The sequence below is a fragment of the Bubalus kerabau genome, chromosome 21, assembly GCF_029407905.1.
Source record: "Bubalus kerabau isolate K-KA32 ecotype Philippines breed swamp buffalo chromosome 21, PCC_UOA_SB_1v2, whole genome shotgun sequence".
In the NCBI taxonomy this organism is placed as follows: Eukaryota; Metazoa; Chordata; class Mammalia; order Artiodactyla; family Bovidae; genus Bubalus; species Bubalus kerabau.
The window spans coordinates 65,297,676-65,320,469 of NC_073644.1; the positions used below are offsets into that span (position 1 = coordinate 65,297,676).

The 22,794-nt window shown below is 39.3% G+C and overlaps 1 protein-coding gene across 1 annotated transcript; it reads left to right on the plus strand.

Annotated features, from left to right (window-relative positions):
- The first annotated feature begins 3,735 nt into the window (after positions 1-3,735).
- On the plus strand, positions 3,736-22,298 carry LOC129636224 (serpin B10). The gene is made up of 7 exons (XM_055559583.1): positions 3,736-3,903; positions 7,917-7,982; positions 8,429-8,566; positions 9,861-9,978; positions 16,188-16,330; positions 19,553-19,708; positions 21,845-22,298. Exons 1-7 carry the CDS (start codon positions 3,736-3,738, stop codon positions 22,247-22,249), a joined length of 1,194 nt encoding a protein of 397 aa, XP_055415558.1. The 3' UTR covers positions 22,250-22,298.
- The last annotated feature ends 496 nt before the right edge of the window (positions 22,299-22,794 follow it).

Here is a 22,794-nt window from a genome sequence, read left to right on the forward strand (position 1 = left end):
GAGAGCGCTTTCATTTCCAAAGATGTGAGAGATGTGGTTTTACCGTGAATTGTGAAATTATGAATGATATTTTTTTCCAGTCACATTTTTTGATTTGCTACCTTTGTATTTGTCAACAGGGGCAAAAAGAAATAGGATATTCTCAGAATGATTGAACCAAAACCCTTCTATCCCTTCAAAAGAGTAGACTTGGCAACATGAACTTGATCTCACTCATTTGCGTAGGGAACTAATGATTTGACTCTCTACCCCCTACCCCTACCCAATTTCAAGTCTTGGCCTTCATTCCAGGGGCCGATAGCTTTCTTCTCTTTCATGGAATAATCAAGACCCTAACCTTACACTACATGCTCATCAGAAACCCTTCAAGACTATTAATTCCTTCAGAAATGGCTTCAGGTAAACTCAGAAGTGCTGGGCGTGTGGAGAACTCATTTTCTGACATGCATGACTCCACCAAGTAGACAGTATTGTTAGTACCCTGGGAAGGTCAGGAGGCCTTGACTGTCCTCTAACAGGAAAGCAGAGCAGAGTCCTTCCTGCTCCCTCCTCCCGCTCACCATCACCCCTCATTTCTCCCTCCTCTTATTTGACCTCTTTTGTCATCCAATCCCTCCCTTTCACCATAAAACCTTAAAGGCAATAAAATATAGTGGCAAAAGGATTTGTATTTAGAGTCCAGAGACTGGGATTGAAATGATAGCTCTGCTGCTGGGTAGCTGTGCATGTTAGCGCATTTCACCTCTCGGGCCTTAGTTTCCTAGCAGAGAAAATGAGACAATTTGATTAGGATTAGAAGATTCTTTCCAACACTGATTTTTCTGGGAATATGTGTATCTATAATGACACATTTTGATGAATGATACTACTCTTTTCTTATTTTCATATTTCTTTGATTAAGCCCCTTTACAGACTGAGATATTATATATTTTACATAAATGTATGGATAACGATATATGGATTAGGAAATGACAACCCACTCCAGTATTCTTGTCTGGAAAATTCCATGGACAGAGGATCCTGGTAGACTACAATCCACCGGGTCTGAAAGAGTCAGTCATGACTGAGCAGGCATACTGATGTATCTATATACCTCCTGGAAACTGCAAAAGAAAAATTCGTTCTGAAAAGGGCACACATGGTTTTTGATCTAGACTTTAGTCTTTATTTATAGTATCCTCTGAGAAGATCACTCTCCATCCCTTGAATGGATAAATTATTTCATGAGAATTTCATCCCCAAATTCTGCATCTTTAAGGAATCACCTTTAATGCTGGCTTAGCACTTCGATACTTTTTTTTTAAAGGCAAGAATTGTTCCTCTTGTATGTTCTAGGCTGCATATGATATATTAATGATGATATTAATGAGAGAGTTAATGAAACTGAAGATAACTATTAACTTTCCACAAGAAATTAACTCTTTCATCAGAGAGAATTATCATTTTCAGAAATTTGCTACCAGTATCTAAACTCTAGAATAATCATAAATCACAGGTAGAAAGATAAAAGTCCTCAGCCTTAAAATAATAATTTCTCCTCTCTTCCCTTCATGATGATTATGCTTTGGCCATGGAGCCAAGCATTTTCCATATGAAAAATTCATGAGTTCTTAAAATAGAAAGCTTAGGGGACTGTCCCAGTGGTCTAGTGGCTAATAATCTATGCTACCAAAGCAGAGGACCCTAGTTTGATGACTGTTCAGGGAACTAGACCCTACATTCTGCAAGCAAAGACTCCACATGCTGCAAATAAGACCCAGTGCAGCCAAATAAGAAAATTAAAACATAAAAGATAAAGCTTAATATATAGGTAGTAAACAAACATCTTTTAAAGGGATATAGCTATAAAGAAAACAGGGAGCTTATTTCCAAGATGGCACTGGATCTGTCAGGAGAAAGTGCTTATATGTAAAATTCAAACATTTTATGAGGGTGTAGAGTTATTACAAAACGAGAGTTGCTGCTTTTTTCATTTATTAAAATAGTGTTAGCCTAGAATTACCATCAGCTTCTGCAATAGGTAGAAGCTACGACTAAAGATGATTTAAAGGCTGAGAAGTTGTTTGTTTAAGGGTAAGCCTATGACTAGGAGGGGTTTCAACAGTATCACTGTTAATTCAAGTCATGAAGAAATCAAGACTTTGTCTGCACATGTCTCTCCCTTGATTTAACCATTTAGCTAGAGAGATCTCCTGACTTCTCTAAAGTTCTCATTCTAGGTTTCTCAGAGGGCCAGATGATATCAGTGCAAGACCAAGTTCTATACAATACTCACCCTAATAGGAATCTCTAGACCTAGGAATTTGGTTTATTTTAAATTATTTAATCAGTTTGAGAAATTATTTGGCTATAAAATCACAATAGATTAAACTCACTATTTCTTTGATAGCAATCCAGTTTTAAAAATCTTAAATGAGAATATCAGGGTGATTAGAGGTGAAATTTAGAAGCTGAATACAATATTTTTAAAAATGAGAAAGCTTGAGTTCCTTTGTTCATTATGATTGGTTTCAGGGGGTCTCAAGTGAGTGAGAATAAAGACAAGAGTCTTGACTTCTCTACTTCTCTATAAGCATTTCCACTAGACTGTGAAAGTTTCAGGTTTAAATAGATTTTAAAAAATGGTGACTAGAACCTTAACTATAAACACTCTAAATAAAAAATAAATAAATATTTGGAAGTTTCCATTTTGTACAAAGTCCTGAGATGGGTGCTAGCAGATGCGCAGAGCAGAAAAAGAAAATTTTGCTCTCAGGGAACTTATTCTAGATGAAAAGATACGAACATATGAAAACAGAACTAGCAGTGTGATAAGCACCAGGCAAGTGGCAAAAGCTATGTTATGGGACTTTGGTGGCAGACATGCTCCTGTGAACCCCAAAGTTCAGAAAAAGCATCCAGAGGAAAAGGTCTGGAGCAGGGTTGGGTTTCATCTTATTATGAAGGAGGATAAAGGCTCTCCACGAACCAGGATACCATCTATCAAGGTGCGAATGGATAAACAAGGTTAAAAAGTATAAAAATAAGGATGAAAGATAAGTGAGAAAAAGTACAAAGTCAAAAAGGTGTATAATTATTCCTCATTTACTGGTGAAGCCAGCAGGTATGTAGTGTATAGAAAAGAAGCACTTGGCTGATTCTACTACAATTTAAACTCTTGCAATCTCAACAGAAGACCCAACTGACCAGAATCCAGGTGTTCTCTCAGGTGTTTCAGCGCTAGAATTTGAGGGTGTTCTGTCAAACTTTCTGGACTTCAGTTTTCTAAGATTTAAAATAATATTGGAATTATGTTCATTCAGCTCTTAGGAGGGCATAAATACAGATATATAGATTATTGTTGTTGTTTAGTTGCTAAATCGTGTCTGACTCTTTGAGACCCATGGAATGTAGCCTACCAGACTCCTCTGTCCATGGGATTTCCTAGGCAAGAATGCTGGAGTAGGTTGCCATTTCCTTCTCCAGGGATCTTCCTGACCCAGGGACTGAACCCATGTCTCTTGCATTGGCAGGCCACTTCTTTACCACTGAGCCACCAGGGAAGCCCCATATAGATTGTTACATAGGTTATTATGTATATAATCAGGTTGGATAATACATTCTTTTGTCATTTCAATGAAGGATGATAGAAAAGATAATTGTGTAAGCCAAAAAATCCATTTAAAAAAGTAAAATAAATAGAAAAGATTATTAATATATTCTTTAACTCTGCTTTATTTTTCTTAGATCTTCCCAATGGACTCTCTAGCAAAATCTATCAACCAATTTGCTCTGGAGTTTAGTAAAAAGCTGGCTGAATCTGCGGAGGGTAAAAATATCTTCTTTTCTCCCTGGGGGATCTCAGCCTCCTTGGCCATGGTGTATTTGGGCACCAAAGGGACCACTGCAGCCCAAATGGCCCAGGTGAGTGAGAAAGGTCAACTATCCTCTATTGGCTTAAAATGAAATGCTTTTATTTGGCTTTTACCTTCTTTCCTCTCCTGGAACCCCAATAGTCCACGTTTTACAATCATGTCTTCCAAAATAAAAGACACACACATTTTCCAGACCTTAAAAAGTAAGGCTGAGAAAGTGAATCAACAGACAACTGTTTCTAGGAAAACTATTTAAGAACCTGTGTTCTCTGGCAAATTCAGACAGAGACATGAGGTTATCAAGTTTGGTTCAATGTCAAAATTTTTTAAAATTCTGATTATTAAAATATTTCAAGAAAGTCATGGCTCGTACTTTAATAGAGTTAGTCATCATCTTTCTAATCTTGGAAGGATTTTCTTAAAAACACAAATAGAGGACTTCTTTAGTGGCTCAGTGGTTAAAATCTGCTTGCCAGTGTAGGGGACATGGTTTGATCCCTGCTCGGGGAAGATCCCACAGGCTGCAGGGCAACTATTGTAGCCTGTGCACCTAGAGCCTAGGCTCCAAAACAAGGGAAGCCCCACTCAAAGAGTAGCCTTCAGGCACTTCAAATAAAGAAAGCCCACATGCCCATGCAAAGCAGCAAAGACCCAGCACAGTCAAAAATAAATAAACAAAATAATAATAAATTGATTTAAAAAGACACAAATAGAAAAATCTGGTGATATCTCTTTCTCATGCTTTGTTTGGTTGTTATTTTGTTCAGTCCCTGCTTGTCTGGGTGAATCTAATGAATACATGAAGAGCATTAAAATAGTAGAACAGTATTACTGTTTGTTTCCAAGGCAAACCATTCAATATCACAGTAATCCAAGTCTATGCCCCAACCACTAATGCTGAAGAAGCTGAAGTTGAGTGGTTCTATGAAGACCTACAAGACCTTCTAGAACAAACACCCAAAAAAGATGTCCTTTTCATTATAGGAGATGGGAATGCAAAAGTAGGAAGTCAAGAGATACCTGGAGTAACAGGTAAATTTGGCCTTGGTGTACAAAGTGAAGCAGGGCAAAGGCTAATAGAGTTTTGCCAAGAGAACACACTGGTGATAGCAAACACCCTCTTCCAACAACACAAGAGAAGACTCAACACATGGACATCACTAGATGGTCAACACCGAAATCAGATTGATTATATTCTTTGCAGCCAAAGATTGAGAAGCTCTATACAGTCAGCAAAAACAAGACCAGGAGCTGACTGTGGCTCAGATCATGAACTCCTTATTGCCAAATTGAGACTTAAATTGAAGAAAGTAGGGAAAACCACTAGACCATTCAGGTATGACCTAAATCAAATCCCTTATGATTATACAGTGGAAGTGAGAAATAGATTTAAGAGGCTAGGTCTGATAGACAGAGTGCCTGATGAACTATGGATGGAAGTTCATGACAGTGTACAGGAGGCAGTGATCAAGACCATCTCCAAGAAAAAGAAATGCAAAAAGGCAAAATGGTTGTCTGAGGAGGACTTACAAATAGCTGAGAAAAGAAGAGAAGCTAAAGGCAGAGGATAAAAGTAAAGATATACCAATTTGAATGCAGAGTTCAAAAGAATAGCAAGGAGAGATAAGAAAGCCTTCCTCAGCAATCAGTGCAAAGAAATAGAGGGAAACAATAGAATGGGAAAGACTAGAGATCGCTTTAAGAAAATTAGAGATACCAAGGGGTCATTTCATGCAAAGATGGGCTCAATAAAGGACAGAAATGGTATGGACCTAACAAAAGCAGAAGATATTAAGTAGAGGTGGCAACAATACACAGAAGAACTGTACAAAAAAGATCTTCATGACCCAGATAATCACGATGGTGTGATCACTCACCTAGAGCCAGGCATCCTGGAATGAGAAGTGAAGTGGGCCTTAGGAAACATCACCATGAACAAAGCTAGTGATGGAATTCCAGCTGATCTATTTCAAATCCTGAAAGATGATGCTGTGAAAAGGCTGCACTCAATATGCCAACAAATTTGGAAAACTCAGCAGTGGCCACAGGACTGGAAAAAGTCAGTTTTCATTCCAATCTCAAAGAAGCACAATGCCAAAGAATGCTCCAACTACCACACAATTGCACTCATCTCACATGCTAGCAAAGTAATGCTCAAAGTTCTCCAAGCCAGTCTTCAACAGTATGTGAACTTCCAGATGTTCAAGCTGGATTTAGAAAAGCCAGAGGAACAAGAGATCAAATTGCCAACATCCGCTGGATCATGAAAAAAGCAAGAGAGTTCCAGAAAAACATCTATTTCTGCTTTATTGACTATGCCAAGCCTTTGACTGTGTGGATCAGAACAAACTGTGGAAAATTCTAAAAGAGATGGGAATACCAGACCACCTGACCTGCCTCCTGAGAAATCTATATGCAGATCAAGAAGCAACAGTTAGAACTGGACATGGAACAACAGACTGGTTCCAAATCGGGAAAGGAGTATGTCAAGGCTGTATACAGACTCTATTTTTTTTGGCTCCAAAATCACTTCAGATGGTGACTGTAGCCATGAAATTAAAAGATGCTTGCTCCTTGGAAGAAAAGCTATGACCAACCTAGTCACGTTAGTCACTCAGGCATGTCTGACTCTTTGGGACCCCATGGACTGTAGCCCACTAGGCTCCTCTGTCCATGGACTTCTCCAAGCAAGAATACTGGAGTGGGTTGCCATTTCCTTCTCCAGGGAATCTTCCCAAGTGAAGGATAGAAAATGGTTCTCCTGCACTGCAGGCCGACTCTTTACCCACTGAGTCACCAGGGAAGCCCATGATCAACCTAGACAGCATATTATAAAACAGAGACATTACTTTGCCAACAAAGGTCCATTTAGTCAAAGCTATGGTTTTTCCAGTAGTCATGTATGGATGTGAGAATTGGACAATAAAAAAAGCTGAGCGCCAAAGAGTTGTGCTTTTGAACTGTGGTGTTGGAGGAGACTCTTGAGAGTCCCTTGGACTTCAAGGAGATCCAACCAGTCCATCCTAAAGGAGATCAGTCCTGAATATTCATTGGAAGGACTGAAGCTGATGCTGAAGCTCCAATACTTTGGCCACCTGATGCGAAGAACTGACTCATTTGAAAAGACCCTGATGCTGGGAGGGATTGAGGGTGGGAGGAGAACAGCAGGACAGAGGATGAGATGGTTGGATGGCATCACCGATTCAATGGACATGAGTTTGAGCAAGCTCCGGGAGTTGGTGATGGACAGGGAAGCCTGGCGTGCTGCAGTCCATGGGGTCACAAAGAGTTGGACACGACTGAGTGACTGAACTAAACTGATTACTGTATGAGCAGTTAATTTGATGTAAGCATTCTCAAATCACATGTTTCTGTGTGTGTGTGTAGCCTTATATGGCAAAGTGAAAGTGAAAGCCGTTCAGTAGTGTTATTCCTTTCTGTGAGCTGCATCCAGGATGCTTGTGGGAGATATAATTAAAGTGTCTTTTTCTCTTCTTGGACAATTTAAGAGAAACACAGAGTCCACATACTTCCTGTGAATTTTCACATAAATGCTGGGTGAACACAAAGACTCTGACTCTATCGTCAGATGATGGTTGGCAGTGAGAACTGAAGCACTTAAGTAGAAAAAACAACTAAAACTCCTGAATTTTCCAGATAATTAGGGCAATGGTGGCTTTTGCTTAAACTGGCTAAATGATGCACTTAATTGAATACTTAGCTTTCTTCTCAAACAATGATAGATAAAAATGAACCATGGAAAACATGAGAATTTTACATCTAATGCTATTCCCAATGTTATTTTCAATGTCCAATGCAAAGTATTAAAGTAAAGAGACTAACAACTTAAATTCAACTTAAAAATTTATTTAAAAGCAGCTCTTGACTTACTCTGTTAGTCCAGGTAATATACCACTTAAGTCAAATCAGAGCTCCCTTGATTCATTAATCATATGTTTTGCAGCTATGGGAATGACAGGCTTATATTTACTGATGTGTATTTCGAATGATCACATCTCTGCAAAATGTGCTCATGTATTGCCTTTTTAATTGAAATTATAGGTTCTTCAATTTAGCAGAGACCAGGACAGCAAATTTTGTCCTGACAGTGAAAAGAAAAGGAAAATGGTATGTCTTATATTTCAATATCCATTTGATAATTAAGGAGAAGGTACTTTTAGTATTTTTTTTTTTAGTGGCTAAATCAAACAACCTTTAATGGGTAATTTTTCTTAGAAAAAGATATTAAAACTATAAAAAATTTTAGAGTACACAATGTCTACACTTTTTGAAAGAGTTATATTCTTTCCTCTTATCTCTCCCCTTTCTTTCCCTTCAAAACTATTTCACTTTCAACCTTGTTCTTATCTTTGCATACTAAGTGTGAAGCAAATTATGCCTCAACAACTTTTATATCCTGCACTAAGAATACCAAAGAAAAAAAATTTACCTACCATACAGTTGATTTCATGATCTGTTCATGAACATGAAATAATTTCTTTTATTCTAAATTGTTCATATACATGTGTTTCTTTTTCAACATTTTTATTTGACCAATTTATTTTCTTTGAAAGGAATTCAATGTGGGCAAGCCTGAAGAAATACACTCTGATTTCCAGACACTTATTTCAGAAATCAACAGTTCCAGCCATGCTTGCATACTCAAAACAGCCAACAGGATCTATGGGGAGGAAACTTGTCCGTTTCACAAAGTAAGTGCAGACCTCTTATTTTAAGTTGATGGGAAAGAAAGAGCCATGTGAAACCAATCAAACGCTTTGTACTTTTCTACAAGGATCCCCGGGACAGTCTTAATGTATAGGATGTCTGTGGTCAGTATTTCTGATAATCATTTAAACTGACCAATGTGTCAAGTTGTAAAGGAAACCAACAATGTATCTCAAACCACATCTAGTGATCAGAATTTTATGCCCAGAATAAAGGGGTACAACCCACTAACACACATAGAAATGTGGTTTATATAAACCCTGGGTCAACATTTGTTTCTTGGGAACTAGAACAAAAGATCTAGAGTAGTTCCATGTGGTGAGTCTGAAGGAGCAGAGGGTGGCATCATCATCAGAGGGTGGCTGGAGACTCTGTCCTCAAGAGCAAAGCTGACTTTAGGATCAGATAAATCACTTCACATTATGACTATAGAAAATATTATTTACATGCAATTAAGTCACCTTCTCTTCTCTGATGGTTGAGACCCCACAATGCAGATCCTCAGAGGAGTCAACTTTGCTGCTGCTGCTAAGTTGCTTCAGTTGTGTCCGACTCAGTGTGACCCCATAGATGGCAGCCCATCAGGCTCCACCGTCCCTGGGATTCTCCAGGCAAGGACATTGGAGCGGGTTGCCATTTCCTTCTCCAATGTATGAAAGTGAAAAGTGAAAGTGAAGTCGCTCAGTCGTGTCCGACTCTTAGTGACCCCATGGGCTGCAGCCTACCAGGCTCCTCTGTCCACGGGATTTTCCAGGCAAGAGCACTGGAGTGGGGTGCCATTGCCTTCTCCGGGAGTCAGCTCTATGTCCGGCCAAACATTTAGTTCTTTCTGTTTGTCTGTCACATTCTTTGGCATGTTTCAGAAAAGAGCCAGAAGACCCAGGTGCCCTGTGGGTAAGAAGTAAAGAAATTGAATAGGACAGAAGGATAGCAATAGAAAAAGTCAAGCTGTACAGTGGAGAAGGCTCCTGGGAATAAGATCCCACATGCCACATGGCACATATATATACGGATGTGGGGGCTCCAGAGCTGTAGGGGGCAGGTCTTCCTTCCACAACTGCAGTTCTTCATGGCTAGTCTGCATCCAGCTAAGTTTACACAGGGGAGCTTAGTTTTAACCATAGCCGGAGTATGGAAAGACTGAAGAAAAAAATGGGGTGAGAGTTTGCAATTATCCATCTAGCTGGATTTTTTTTTCCAATAATCTAAATAGACTTGATTTCTCAGCTTTGGTAAAAAAAAAAATCTACAAAAGGAGATTTTACCTATATCTTCCAGAAATATTTAGAAGATGTGAAAACATATTTTGGTGCAGAGCCACAGTCTGTGAACTTTATAGGAGCTTCTGATCAAATCAGAAAGGAGATCAACTCTTGGGTTGAAAAACAGACTGAGGGTAAGCTTTCTGCAAGGTGATCACCAGTGTATTTTTGAAAAGTATTACTTTATCATTTTGAATTGTGTTATGTGTTAAGTATGTGCATTTCTTAAATAGAACTGTGGGCATATTCTAATTATTCAGAACATTTGTTTTTATTCTAAGTCTTATCTAAAACAGATAAGACAACCATTTAATTAATACCAATTAAACAAGAGAATGATCACACTCTACTAATTCCAAAGAGGACTCTAGAGAAATGCAAAAAGTTTTGAAATACTGATGCACATGTGGTTTCTAAAGAAAAGTGGCTGCTAATGAATAATTAATGTGTGGCATTAAATATACTGTATAACCTTAAGTAAGTTCCAGAATAAGGTCATATATTAGAACAGATTTAAAATACAGTAACTATCCTAGTAATAGGATAGAAGTTTGTTGTTGCTATTGTTGTTCAGTTGCTAAGTCTTGTCTGGCTCTTTTTGACCCCGTGGACTGCAGAACACCAGACTTCCCTGTCCTTCACCATCTCCCAGAGTTTGCTCAGATTCATGTCCAAAAAAGATAGAAGTTTATCTCTGACCTATTCATCACAGGATAGATAAGCATTCTCTTCCCAGAGGCCTTCCAGAGATATACCTTGTGGATTAGAGTTGCATCTTCAAGATGTGGCTTTTATATTTGTCTAAGATGGTTCTTGGGCTGCCCTGGTGGCTCAATAGTAAAGAACCCATCTGCCCATGCCGGAGATTCGGGTTCAGTCCTTGGGTTGGGGAGATCGCCTAGAGAAGGAAATGGCAATCCACTCCAGTATTCTTGCCTGGAGAATTCCATGGACAGAGAAGCCTGACAGGCTACAGTCCATGAGGTTGCAGAGTGGCACACCGCTGAGACTGTGCACACAGGAGGTGATTCTTAACATTCGTCAGTTTCACAGTCAGCAGGAAATAGGGAAGATAAAGCCTCTTTGCTTTTAAGTGGCTGCCCTGAAACTTTCATACATCAATTCCATTTATATCCCAAACTTGGGAACACAGCATACGTTATGCTCTGGTGACCATTTTGTCTTAGCTTGCCTGGGAATTTCCCGACTTTATTTTCTGAAAGTCTCTCAGGCCCGGACAAACCAAGATAGTTACCTGGACCTGTAGTAAAAGATGAATCCTAACTCCCTAAACTGATATAGAAGCTCAGCATGACCACGGGGTCTTGCCTGTCTCTTCACTCCAACTCTTATCATTCTCTGACTCAAAACTAATGCTCAGGAATTTCAAGTGGCACAGAATCCCAGAAGATTCCTGTGCTACTTCACACCCCCACACATTTACTCCTGTGTCTCCTCAATCAGAAACTGCCCCTCTCCTGCCACTCCCAGCCCCTTCATGGCCACTGGATAACAACTCAGGGCCTCCTTCAGACAAAGAGCCTTCCTCCTTGCTCTCAAAGCCCCTTTGGGAACTTTTACCTTGACACTTACCACGTCGTTCCTAAAACTAACAATTGTTCAGTTGTTTATTGACGTCCCTGCCTCTCCCACTAGATTCAAAGACCTAAGTGCAATAACCCTACCTTATTTGAGTTTCTGCTTTGAATCACTAACAAATAATAACCTTGCTTATGGTATTTGTTCAGAACATTAATGTTTATTGAAGTGAATTGAGGAAGCTGGCAGCCCTACATTCTCAGTTCTTTTTTCACTGAACTAGTGACTCAGAGGAGAAGGCAATGGCAACCCACTCCAGTACTCTTGCCTGGAAAATCCCATGGATGGAGGAGCCTGGCAGGCTGCAGTCCTTGGGGTCGCTAAGAGTTGGACACGACTGAATGACTTCACTTTCACTTTTCACTTTCATGCATTGGAGAAGGAAATGGCAACCCTATCCAGTGTTCTTGCCTGCAGAATCCCAAGGATGGCAGAGCCTGGTGGGCTGCCGCGTCTATGGGGTTGCACAGAGTCAGACATGACTGAAGCAACTTAGCAGCAGCAGCAGCAGTGATTCAGAAGCCATGCTGAGGCAGGAGTGACTGTTTTTCCTAACTTATGCCTGATTTGGATTCATCCAAATGTGAGTCTGGTTTGAGAATTATAGATTAGCCTGTATTTACAGAAAGAAACTACTTACATTGTTTCAGTTCATGTGAGAACCAAATATGACTGTACAGGCAAAAGTACATTGAAATGCACAACACAAACTCAACACAGTAGCTGTGCTAAGTCACTTCAGTCATGTCTGACTCTTTGAGACCCTATGGACTGTAGCCCGCCAGGCTCCTTGGTCCATGGGATTCTCCAGGCAAGAATACTGGAGTGGGTTGCCATGCTCTCCTCCAGGGGAATCTTCCAGACACAAAGATCGAACCCATGTCTCTTATGTCTGCCTGCATTGACAGAGGGTTCTTTTCAGTAGATGTAGAAGCAATTATAGTGATGGAGCTGAACTAAATCTCAGCTCTCAAATGCCTACCCTCTGCCTACTTGGGTCCCTAGAAGACAGAAGAGGGCCTTAGGGACAGGAAGACAGGGAACAACTCATATGCTGTCTTTCACCCAAGCAAATCCTTTCAGAGCTGAGTAGAGAGTAAATGTCTGATGCTCACAAGATTGGTTTGCATAAGGGTCTTGCCATCTTCCCCATATAGGCTGATGCACTCAAGGAGAATGACAGAATCCATTTCACCAGATCACAGAGCTGTCCGGACTTTCCTATGATGATAGAAATATGCCATAAATCTGAGGGCTGTCATAGCAAATGACCACAAACTGTGTGGTTTAAACCAATGAAAATATGATCTCTGATAGTTCTGGTGCTTCCCTAGTGGCTCAGTGGTAAAGAATGTGCCTACCAATGAAGGAGATGCAGGAGATGCAGGTACCATCCCTGGGGTGGGAAGATCCCTTGAAGAAGGAAATGACAACCCACTCCAGTATTCTTGCCTGGGAAATCCCATGGACACAGGAGTCTGGCGGGCTACAGTCCACGGGGTCACAAAGAGTCAGACGCAGCTTAGTGCTAAACAATGCAACAACACAGTTCTGGAGGCTGCACATCTGAAATTAAGGTGTTAACAGGGCTCTATTGTTATTCAGTCGCTAATCTGAGTTTCACTCTTCGCAACCCCATGAACTGTGGCACGCCAGGTTTCCACTTCTTTGGAAAGTTTTAGGAAAGAAGCCATTCCATGCCTCTCTCCTAGTTGCTGATGGTTGCTGGCAAACCTTGGCTTGTAAAAGCATCTCTCCGATCTCTGCCTCTGTTGATACATGGCTTTCTACTCTTCCTCTCCTTTGTCTTTGTGTTTTCACAGTCTGTGTGTCTGTGTTCGAATTTCTCTCCTTTTATAAGGACACCAGTCATTGAATTAGAGGCCCAACCTAATCCAGTATGACTTCATTGTAACTTGATTGCACCTGCAAAGACCCTATTTTTAAATGAGATCACATTCACAGGGACTGGGGGTTAGGAATTAATGTATCTTTTGGGAAGGACAAAATTCAGCCCACAAGAGCAATCAGTTCAGTTCAGTCGTTCAGTTGTGTCCGACTCTTTGCAACCCCATGAACCACAGCACACCAGGCCTCCCTGTCCATCACCAACTCCCGGAGTTTACCCAAACTCATGTCCATTGAGCCGGTGATGCCATCCAACCATCTCATCCTCTGTTGTTCCTTTCTCCTCCTGCCCTCCATCTTTTCCAGCATCAGGGTCTTTTCAAATGAGTCAGCTCTTCCATCAGGTGGCTAAAGTATTGGAGTTTCAGCTTCAACATCAGTCCTTCTAATGAACACCCAGGACTGATCTCCTTTAGGATGTACTGATTGGATCTCCTTGCAGTCCAAGGGACTCTCAAGAGCCTTCTCCAACACCACAGTTCAAAAGCATCAATTCTTCGGCCCTCAGCTTTCTTCATAGTCCAACTCTCACATCCATACATGACCACTGGAAAAACCATAGTCTTGACTAGACAGACCTTTGTTGACAAAGTAATGTCTCTGCTTTTGAATATGCTATCTAGGTTGGTCATAACTTTCCTTCCAAGGAGTAAGCATCTTTTAATTTCATGGCTGCAGTCACCATCTTCAGTGATTTTGGTGCCCCCCCAAAATAAGGTCAGCCACTGTTTCCATTGTTTTCCTATGTATTTGCCATGAAGTAATGGGACTGGATGCCATGAAGTTAGTTTTCTGAATGTTGACCTTTAAGCCAACTTTTTCACTCTCCTCTTTCACTTTCATCAAGACACCCTTTAGTTCTTCTTCCCTTTCTGCCATAAGGGTGGTGTCATCTGCATATCTGAGGTTATTGATATTTCTCCCAGCAATTTTGATTCCAGCTTGTGCTTCTTCCAGCCCAGCGTTTCTCATGATGTACTCTGCATGTAAGTTAAATAAGCAGGGTGACAATATATAGCCTTGATGTACTCCTTTTCCTATTTGGAACCAGTCTGTTGTTCCATGTCCAGTTCTAACTGTTTATTCCTGACCTGCATACAGGTTTCTCAAGAGGCAGGTCAGGTGGTCCTGTATTCCCAACTGTTTTAGAATTTTCCACAGTTTATTGTGATCCACACAGTCAAAGGCTTTGGCACAGTCAATAAAGCACAAATAGATGTTTTTCTGGAACTGTCTTGCTTTTTCCATGATCCAGCAGATGTTGGTAATCTGATCTCTGGTTCCTCTGCCTTTTCTAAAACCAGCTTGAACATCTAGAAGTTCATGGTTCACGTATTGATGAAGCCTGGCTTAGAGAATTTTGAGCATTACTTGCTAGCATGTGAGATAAGTGCAATTGTGCAGTAGTTTGAGCATTCTTTGGCATTGCCTTTCTTTGGGATTGGTGGCCACTGCTGAGTTTTCCAAATTTGCTGGCATATTGAGTGCAGCACTTTCACAGCATCATCTTTTAAGATTTGAAATAGCTCAACTGGAATTCCATCACCTCCAGTAGCTTCATTTGTAGTGATGCTTCCTAAGGCCCACTTGACTTCACATTCCAGAATGTCTGGCTCTAGGTGAGTGATCACTCCATCGTGATTATCTGGGTCATGAAGATCTTTTTTGTACAGTTCTTCTGTGTATTCTTGCTACCTCTTCTTAATGTCTTCTGCTTCTGTTAGGTCCATACCATTTCTGTCCTTTATCAAGCCCATCTTTGCATGAAATATTCCCTTGGTATCTCTAATTTTCTTGAAGAGATCTCTATTCTTTCCCATTCTATTGTTTACCTCTATTTCTTTGCACTGAACACTGAGGAAGGCTTTCTTATCTCTTCTTGCTATTCTTTGGAACTGTGCATTCAGATGCTTATATCTTTCCTTTTCTGCTTTGCTTTTCGCTTCTCTTCTTTTCACAGCTATTTGTAAGGCCTCCTTAGACAGCCATTTTGCCATTTTGCATTTCTTTTTCTTGGGGATGGTCTTGGTCCCTTTCTCCTGTACAATGTCACGTATCTCTGTCCAGAGTTCATCACGCACTCATCTATTAGATCTAGTCCCTTAAATCTATTTCTCACTTCCACTGTATAATCATAAGGGATTTGATATAGGTCATACCTGAATGGTCTAGTGTTTTTCCCCACTTTCTTCAATATTCTCCCCCAATTACATAACCTAAATATTATCTTGAAGAAGCATCAGGAAAATCTGAACAGAGAGTTAAGCATTCTACAACTTTTTTTTTCAAAAGTATCAAGGTCATGAAAGACAAAGAATGAATGTGAAACTTCCTTGGCTTAAAGAGGACTAAGAGGAAATGACAGCTAAATGCAACTTGAGCCCTTGGATTGATTTCTAATCTAGAAAAAAAGGACACTATTGGAACAACGGATGAAATAATTTAAACAGGGCACACCTCTTGTGGTCCAGCGGGGTTGGGACTTTGCCTTCCAAAACACAGGGTATGGGTTTGATCCCTGGTTGGGGAGCTAAGATATCACATGACTTGTGGCCAAAAAATGAAAACATAAAACAGAAACAGTACTGTAAAAAATTCAGTAAGGACTTTAAACATGGTCTACATAAAAATTATTTTTTATGATTTTCTATAAGAAGAAATCTAAGTAGATCTGTTAATATTAATGGTATTCTATCAATACCGAATTCCTGGTTTGAATTTTTCTGGGTATAAGATGTTACCATTTAACAGTATTTCATAATCATAAGTTTTATAAGTGTGGCATTTCACCAGGACATAACTATATCATTTGAAATATGTCCCTTTGCTTTTGTAGGAAAAATCCTAAATCTCCTACCTGATGATGCTGTGGATCCTACAACCAGAATGGTTCTGGTGAATGCTCTTTACTTTAAAGGAGTCTGGGAACATCAATTCTTAGTCCAAAATACCACAGAAAAGTCTTTCAAAATAAACAAGGTAGGAGCCTGTTAATAACCAGTATGTATTTTATAAGACATTGCAAATGAAATTCTATTTTAAATTCATTCTATCTGAATATTTGTTCCTGTAAACTATGGCTCTTTACCCGGGCAGGGATGACTGACCTAAAAGCCCCAGTTTCGTCCCACTGGACGTTACCCTTTCACTGTTTTAATCTCACATGTTTTATCACTCACCCCTCGCTGCGATCATGGTAGAGTAGGTAAGGTAGTTATTGCATTTATTTTCCAAGTTAGAAGTGCAGTGGGGCTAAGTGACTAGATTCATTTCAAGTTTATTTGTTTTGGTTTCATTATAGTTTCTCTGGTCAATAGAGGAACCAACCATTAAATGTCCAGTGTTGGGGTGTGTGTGTTACTTGCTCTTTGTGACCCCACAGACTGTAGCCTGCCAGAGTCCCCTTTCTATGGGAGTGTCCTGGCAAGAAGAGTGGGTTGCCATTTCCTCCTCCAGGGGAGCTTCCTGACCCAGGGATCGAACCTGGGTCTCCTGTGTCTCCTGCAGTGGCAGGCGGATGCTCTACCGCTGAGCCACTGGGGAAGCCCCAAGTGCCTCGAGCTGTGCCTCAGTTAGAAGGCTGCCAGAACCATGATTCCACGCTCTTCACTTATGAGTTCTGTTCTTCTTCTACTAAACTAGCACCATCTTACACCAAACTGTTACTTTTCCAGAAGAAAAAGAAATAAAAAACATTTTAAAATCTCATCTCTTTCTTTAAGTTTTCCCTCTGGCCTGGCACACAGAGCATTTGTTTTTGTAGTAGGAACTACTTCAGCAACAAGGGAGATGAACAGAAGGTTACAGATACACCCAAGGGCTGGAATGTGGCTGGGTCTTGAGAATTGAATGGAAACAAGGATTCAAATATTGTCAGGATTCATTTTCTATCTTCTCAACTCTGTTTCTCCCATCCTTCTTCTCTCAGTCTGAAGTCTGATCTCCATTCTAGAGATGAGTTTGATAGGTCACATTCCAAATTCTTAGGTAAAGAACTGACTGGCCAAAGTTTGTGAAAATGTTTTAGTCCTGGGTGGATTATCTCACTTAAACACTGCTGCTGATGACATATGGCTGTAACAATAGGTTGTGTGCAATAGGCAATTTTCAGATGATCAGTGGGGAAAAGATATAGAAGGGACTGAATTTATAATCCTACGGGCTAACAGGAAATAAGCTGGATAGTTACTTGGCTTAATAAAACCACTAGAAATTTTCAGCTGCAAGTGATAGGAAAGCTTTCCAAACTAGCTCCAGTGACATGAGAATTATATTAGTGTTAGCTCAAGGGCTTCCCTGATGGCTCGGGGTAAAGAATCCGCCTGCCAATGTGGGAGATGTGGGTTCATCCCCTCTGTCAAGAAGATCCTCTGGAGAAGTAAATACCTCCAGTATTCTTGCCTGGGAAATCCCATGGACAGAAGACAATGGTGGGCTATAGTTCATGGTGTCACAAAAGAGTCAGACATGACTAATAAACTAAACAATATCAAAGAAACTAAGAGGAACCAGGAGTGGGACCTCTAGAGTCTCAAACGGATCTGTCCTCTCTGCCTCTACCCTTGAGCCATTATTGTTCTCATTCTCTAATATTAAGGATGGAGTTTATCCATATGACCAGGGAATACGACTGCCCTTTATTCTAGCTTCACAACTCTACTGTTAATACAGAGAGAGTCTTGGCTGCTAGCTCTAACAGAATGCTTCCAAAGAAGACTCTGATTGGTCCCACCCATATGCTTATCCTTGAGACAATCATTTCAACACAGAGCATCCTGAGTGAACAGCCATGGTCACGAGGCCACTACCTTAGCAGAAAGGTTGGGCTTTGTGATTGACATTTAGCACCACATAGAGTGGATAAATAACAAGTATAAAATGTCTGAATTGCACGGTTTTGCTTTTGTTTACCATTGTCTTTACTGACATTTCATAATGTCATGTATCTACCATTACGGTATCGTACAGAATAATTTCATTGTCCTAAAAATGCCCTGTACTCAACACATTCATCTCTCCCTCTAAGTCTTTCGCAACTGATGATCTTTTTACTGTCTGTATAGTTTTGCCTTTTCCAGAATGCCGTAAAATTGGAATTGCATAGTATGCAATCTTCTTGAAGGTGCAACCACATTCTTCTACTTAGCAATATGTATTTAAAGTTCCTCCAATATGTATTTAAAGCCACTTTTTGTGGCTTGACAGGTCATTTCACTTTATTGCTGAATAATCTCCAATTGTATGGATTTAAGATTTTGTTGATCTATTTGCCTTTCTGAAGGGCATTTTGGTTCTTTCTAGTTTATGGCAATTATGACTCAAACTGCTATAAGCATATATGTGCAAGATTTTGCATGAACATGTTTGTAACTCATTCTGGTGACTACCCAGGAGCACAGTTGTTGGATCATGTGGTAAGGTTGTGTTTAGCTTTGGAAGAAACCACTGCACTGCCATCTGGTGCGGCTTCCACTTTGCATTCCCATTGGCAGAGAATGTCAGTCCCATCTTAGCTAGACGTTTGTGTCATCAGGGTTTTGAACTTTTGGGCTTTCTATTAGCTGTGGCACTCCACAGCTAATCTTCACTGCTTTAATTTGCAATTGCCTAAGCACATGGGATCGAACATCTTTTCATATGTTATAGGTCTTCCTTTGGTGAGGTGTCAGTTCAGATCTTTTGCCTATTTTTTAAGTAGGGTTCATTGCTTTATCATTGTTGAGTTTTAAAAGTTCTTCACAAATTTAAGATACTGGTATTTTACCAAACATATGTTTTGCAATTCTTAGCTCCTAGTTTATTGCTTGTGTTTTCCTTCTCTTAGTGGATTTCAGTTTTATGATATTAAAAGGCTGTCTCAAATGTTTGCATCTGAAATGCAACTTAGTTTCTGAATCATTGGTATTTGCATAGTTTGCATAAGATTATATATTGTTTTAAGTGTTTGGTAGAATCCAGCTTGCCATGATTCATAGAGGATGCCATAATACTGTCAGAGAAAGAAATTCTCACATCATGTATTGATGATGTTATCAGTAGGACACATATTTCCTGAAAGCAAGGTCTGAATAATTTTATTCAGCATTTAGCATAGGATCATCATCTTTGTCAGTGTCACAGATGGCTGGGAACCAATGTTGCTAAAGAATTAAGAATTTGGTGAGATACCTCCCCAGTGATTTTGCTGCATATATTCTACAGACTACAAGAAAACCAGTGCAAATGATGTCCATGAAAGAAAAACTTCAAGTATTTTACATAGAAAGTCCACAAGCCATGGGCCTTCAACTCTACTATGAGAGCCGTGACCTCAGTCTGCTCGTACTGCTGCCAGAAGACATTGATGGACTGGATGAGGTAAAGGGATCAGTCTATTCATACCTCCCTCCTTTCCTCTCCCCTTTGGTAATATTTGTTTTCTTTCTGTGAGTCTATGTCTATTTTGCAAATGCATGCAAAATCACTTTAGTCATGTTTGACTCTGTGCAACACCATTGACCCACCAAGTTCCTCTGTCCATGGGATTCTATAGACAAGAATACTGGAGTGGGTAGCCATTTTCTCTTCCAGGGAAATTTCCTGACCCAGGGATTGAACCTGTGTCTCTTATCTCCTGCATTGGCAGGCAGGCTCTTTACCACTAGCACCACTTGGGAATATTTACTTGCATGGAAAAATAACTTAAAAAAAGAGACATCAGTCTGACATGAATATGGTTCTAGTGTTTATCCCTCCTGGGAAAAAAAATATGATCTTATAAAGATATGATCTCCCAGTTCTCGAATTTCTGCACAGGAGGGCAACCAACACATCTTCAACCCTAGTTACTGTATTTTCACGTATCACTTAAGCTTTACAAAACTTTGTAAGGTTGATGTTACTATTTCTCAGGAAGGATAAGTAGTCTACAGACACCTTTAGCATTGGGTAGCCACACAAACAACAGCTAGAAATATTTATTGTGAGTAACAAAGCTGTGTAGATTGATCATAACAATCTTTCAGGTAGTATAGGTCTTTTTTCTCCTTCTGGTAGAACCTACCTAATTAATTTTTAAGTCACATGCATTAAGCTAGCCTTAGACATACATTTAAAAACATAAACGGAGTCTAAAACATTTTTTAAAGAATACTTTTTATCAAGTAAACACTCTTCAGAAGATATAGTCTGTATCAGTGCATCTTCAGGTTATTGTTTAAGTTGTTCACCTGTTAAACATGGTGATGGACAGGGAGGCCTGGTGTGCTGTGATTCATGGGGTCACAAAGAGTCATACACGACTGAGCGATGAACTGAACTGCACTGAACTGAAGCCTGATTTTGGCCAGACCACATTTCTGAGCAATTCACGTGCAATAAGTGGTCTGTCTTTCTTTGCACTGTGTGTAATTTTTCATGTGTGCCAGATTGTTTATATTTCTGCTTCCACTGCCCTATTGGTGTTTAGAAAGATCTCTAGATAGTGTCATAAAATTTGTGAAACTGGAGAGGATGGTAAGACCAAGTGTGAATACTAAACCATTAGAGTTACATCATTATAAGCCTTTTTTTAGAAAGTGCAAGTTCCTGACCTGAAAACATTTTCACTTAATGCACATCATTTACATATGTGTCTTTGATAGCAATACTTGGATCTAGAAAACTCCAAAGTAGCAAAACCATGTGCTTTAAACAAACATGTTATTTAAAAAATCAAACATTGATTTTTATCCTATATATGTAATGCATATGTGTATATACATATATATTTATTGTTTTAAAAATTTAAATATCAAGAGAAAAAGCAGCTTCAAAATCACTATTTAAAAAGTTATTACTCTTAAGATAGAATGATTTTCCTTTCTTTACTATTCTTTTTCTCCCCATAATTTATAATTACTAGTTTCACATTGGAGTAATTATAGAGTATAGGCATTTTATTTTATCTCAGATTTTGTTTTTGAAGGATTGTATACTGTGCTAATGCACACATGCATGCAAAATCACTTTAGTCATGTTTGACTCTGTGCAACACCATTGACCCACCAAGTTCCTCTGTCCATGGGAATTAGTTATTGAACTAGTGTATTAGTTAATAAACTAGTTTTAAACTAGTTAATACAACTAATAAAAATAACTTTTTTGGTTCCCTGGCATACAACATGTCCTAGAGTATATGTTTTTGTGTTGATGACATCTAAATGTATATTTATACTAATATATTTGTATATGTAGTTGCTGTCTTGCAAACATCATAGAAGTACTTCTGTTTCGAATCAAGGTCTAACTTATTAAGCCTATATCCTGAGAACTAGTAATCTGCAAAATGATATGTCAACAGTGTGAAAGATCTCTTTATAAACAAAAGAATTCCAAATGTGTGTGTTTTGTTACCTTTGGTAATGGGAGTGATTATAATTCATCTATGTAATATCTAGAGATCTCACTCAACCTTTATTTCTTATTTCTCAATTGAAAATTACTGATTCTTTCTTCATTGGCTCCAAATTGCAGCTGGAAAAGGCAATCACCTATGAGAAGCTGAGTGAGTGGACCAGCGCAGACATGATGGAGTTGTGCGACGTGCAGTTAAACCTTCCCAAGTTCAAGCTGGAAGAGACTTACGATCTCAAGTCAACTTTGAGCAGTATGGGGATGAGCGATGCCTTTAACCAGAGCAAAGCTGATTTCTCAGGAATGTCCTCAGAGAGAAACCTATTTCTGTCCAGTGTTTTCCATAAGTGTTTTGTGGAAATAAACGAACAAGGTACAGAGGCTGCAGCTGGTACTGGGAGTGAAGTGAGTGTAAGAATTAAACTCCCCTCCATTGAATTCAATGCAGACCACCCGTTCCTCTTCTTCATCAGGCACAACAAAACCAACAGCATTTTATTTTATGGGAGATTCTGCTCCCCCTAAACCCTGCATCTCTCTCATCAAACAAGAGCATCTTACAGTGTGAAAAATACACATATGATGGAAAACACAATTACAATACAACCAGTTTGTAGCCTGACTCTTTCTTATGCATAAATAATAGAAAGATTATCTTGAAATAATATATTATAGTGATCCTATCAGGCCTATATAGTTAGAGAGAATGCAAATTTAATTTTTTTTAACATTTTAATGTGACTTTTATTTGCTTTTCAGAAATTTGGTTATTCAATCAAATGCCTTCAATGCTTGACCTACCTGGTCACTGTATCTCCATTGTCGCTTATATTTCACATGCATCATTTAGTGAAGAAAAATCTTTATAAAGGTGATATAATGATATCACTGATATTGATATGTGAATTTAAAAGTATTCTAAAATAAAAATTTTATTAGAAAGAATTACTATGGGTAACAGTTGTCACATTAACATCTCTGCTTTTAAAAATCTTATAAACTAGAAGAGTAAATTTCTAATTTATATAAATGCATATTGTTGGGTATAAGAAGATATTCTTACTAACATT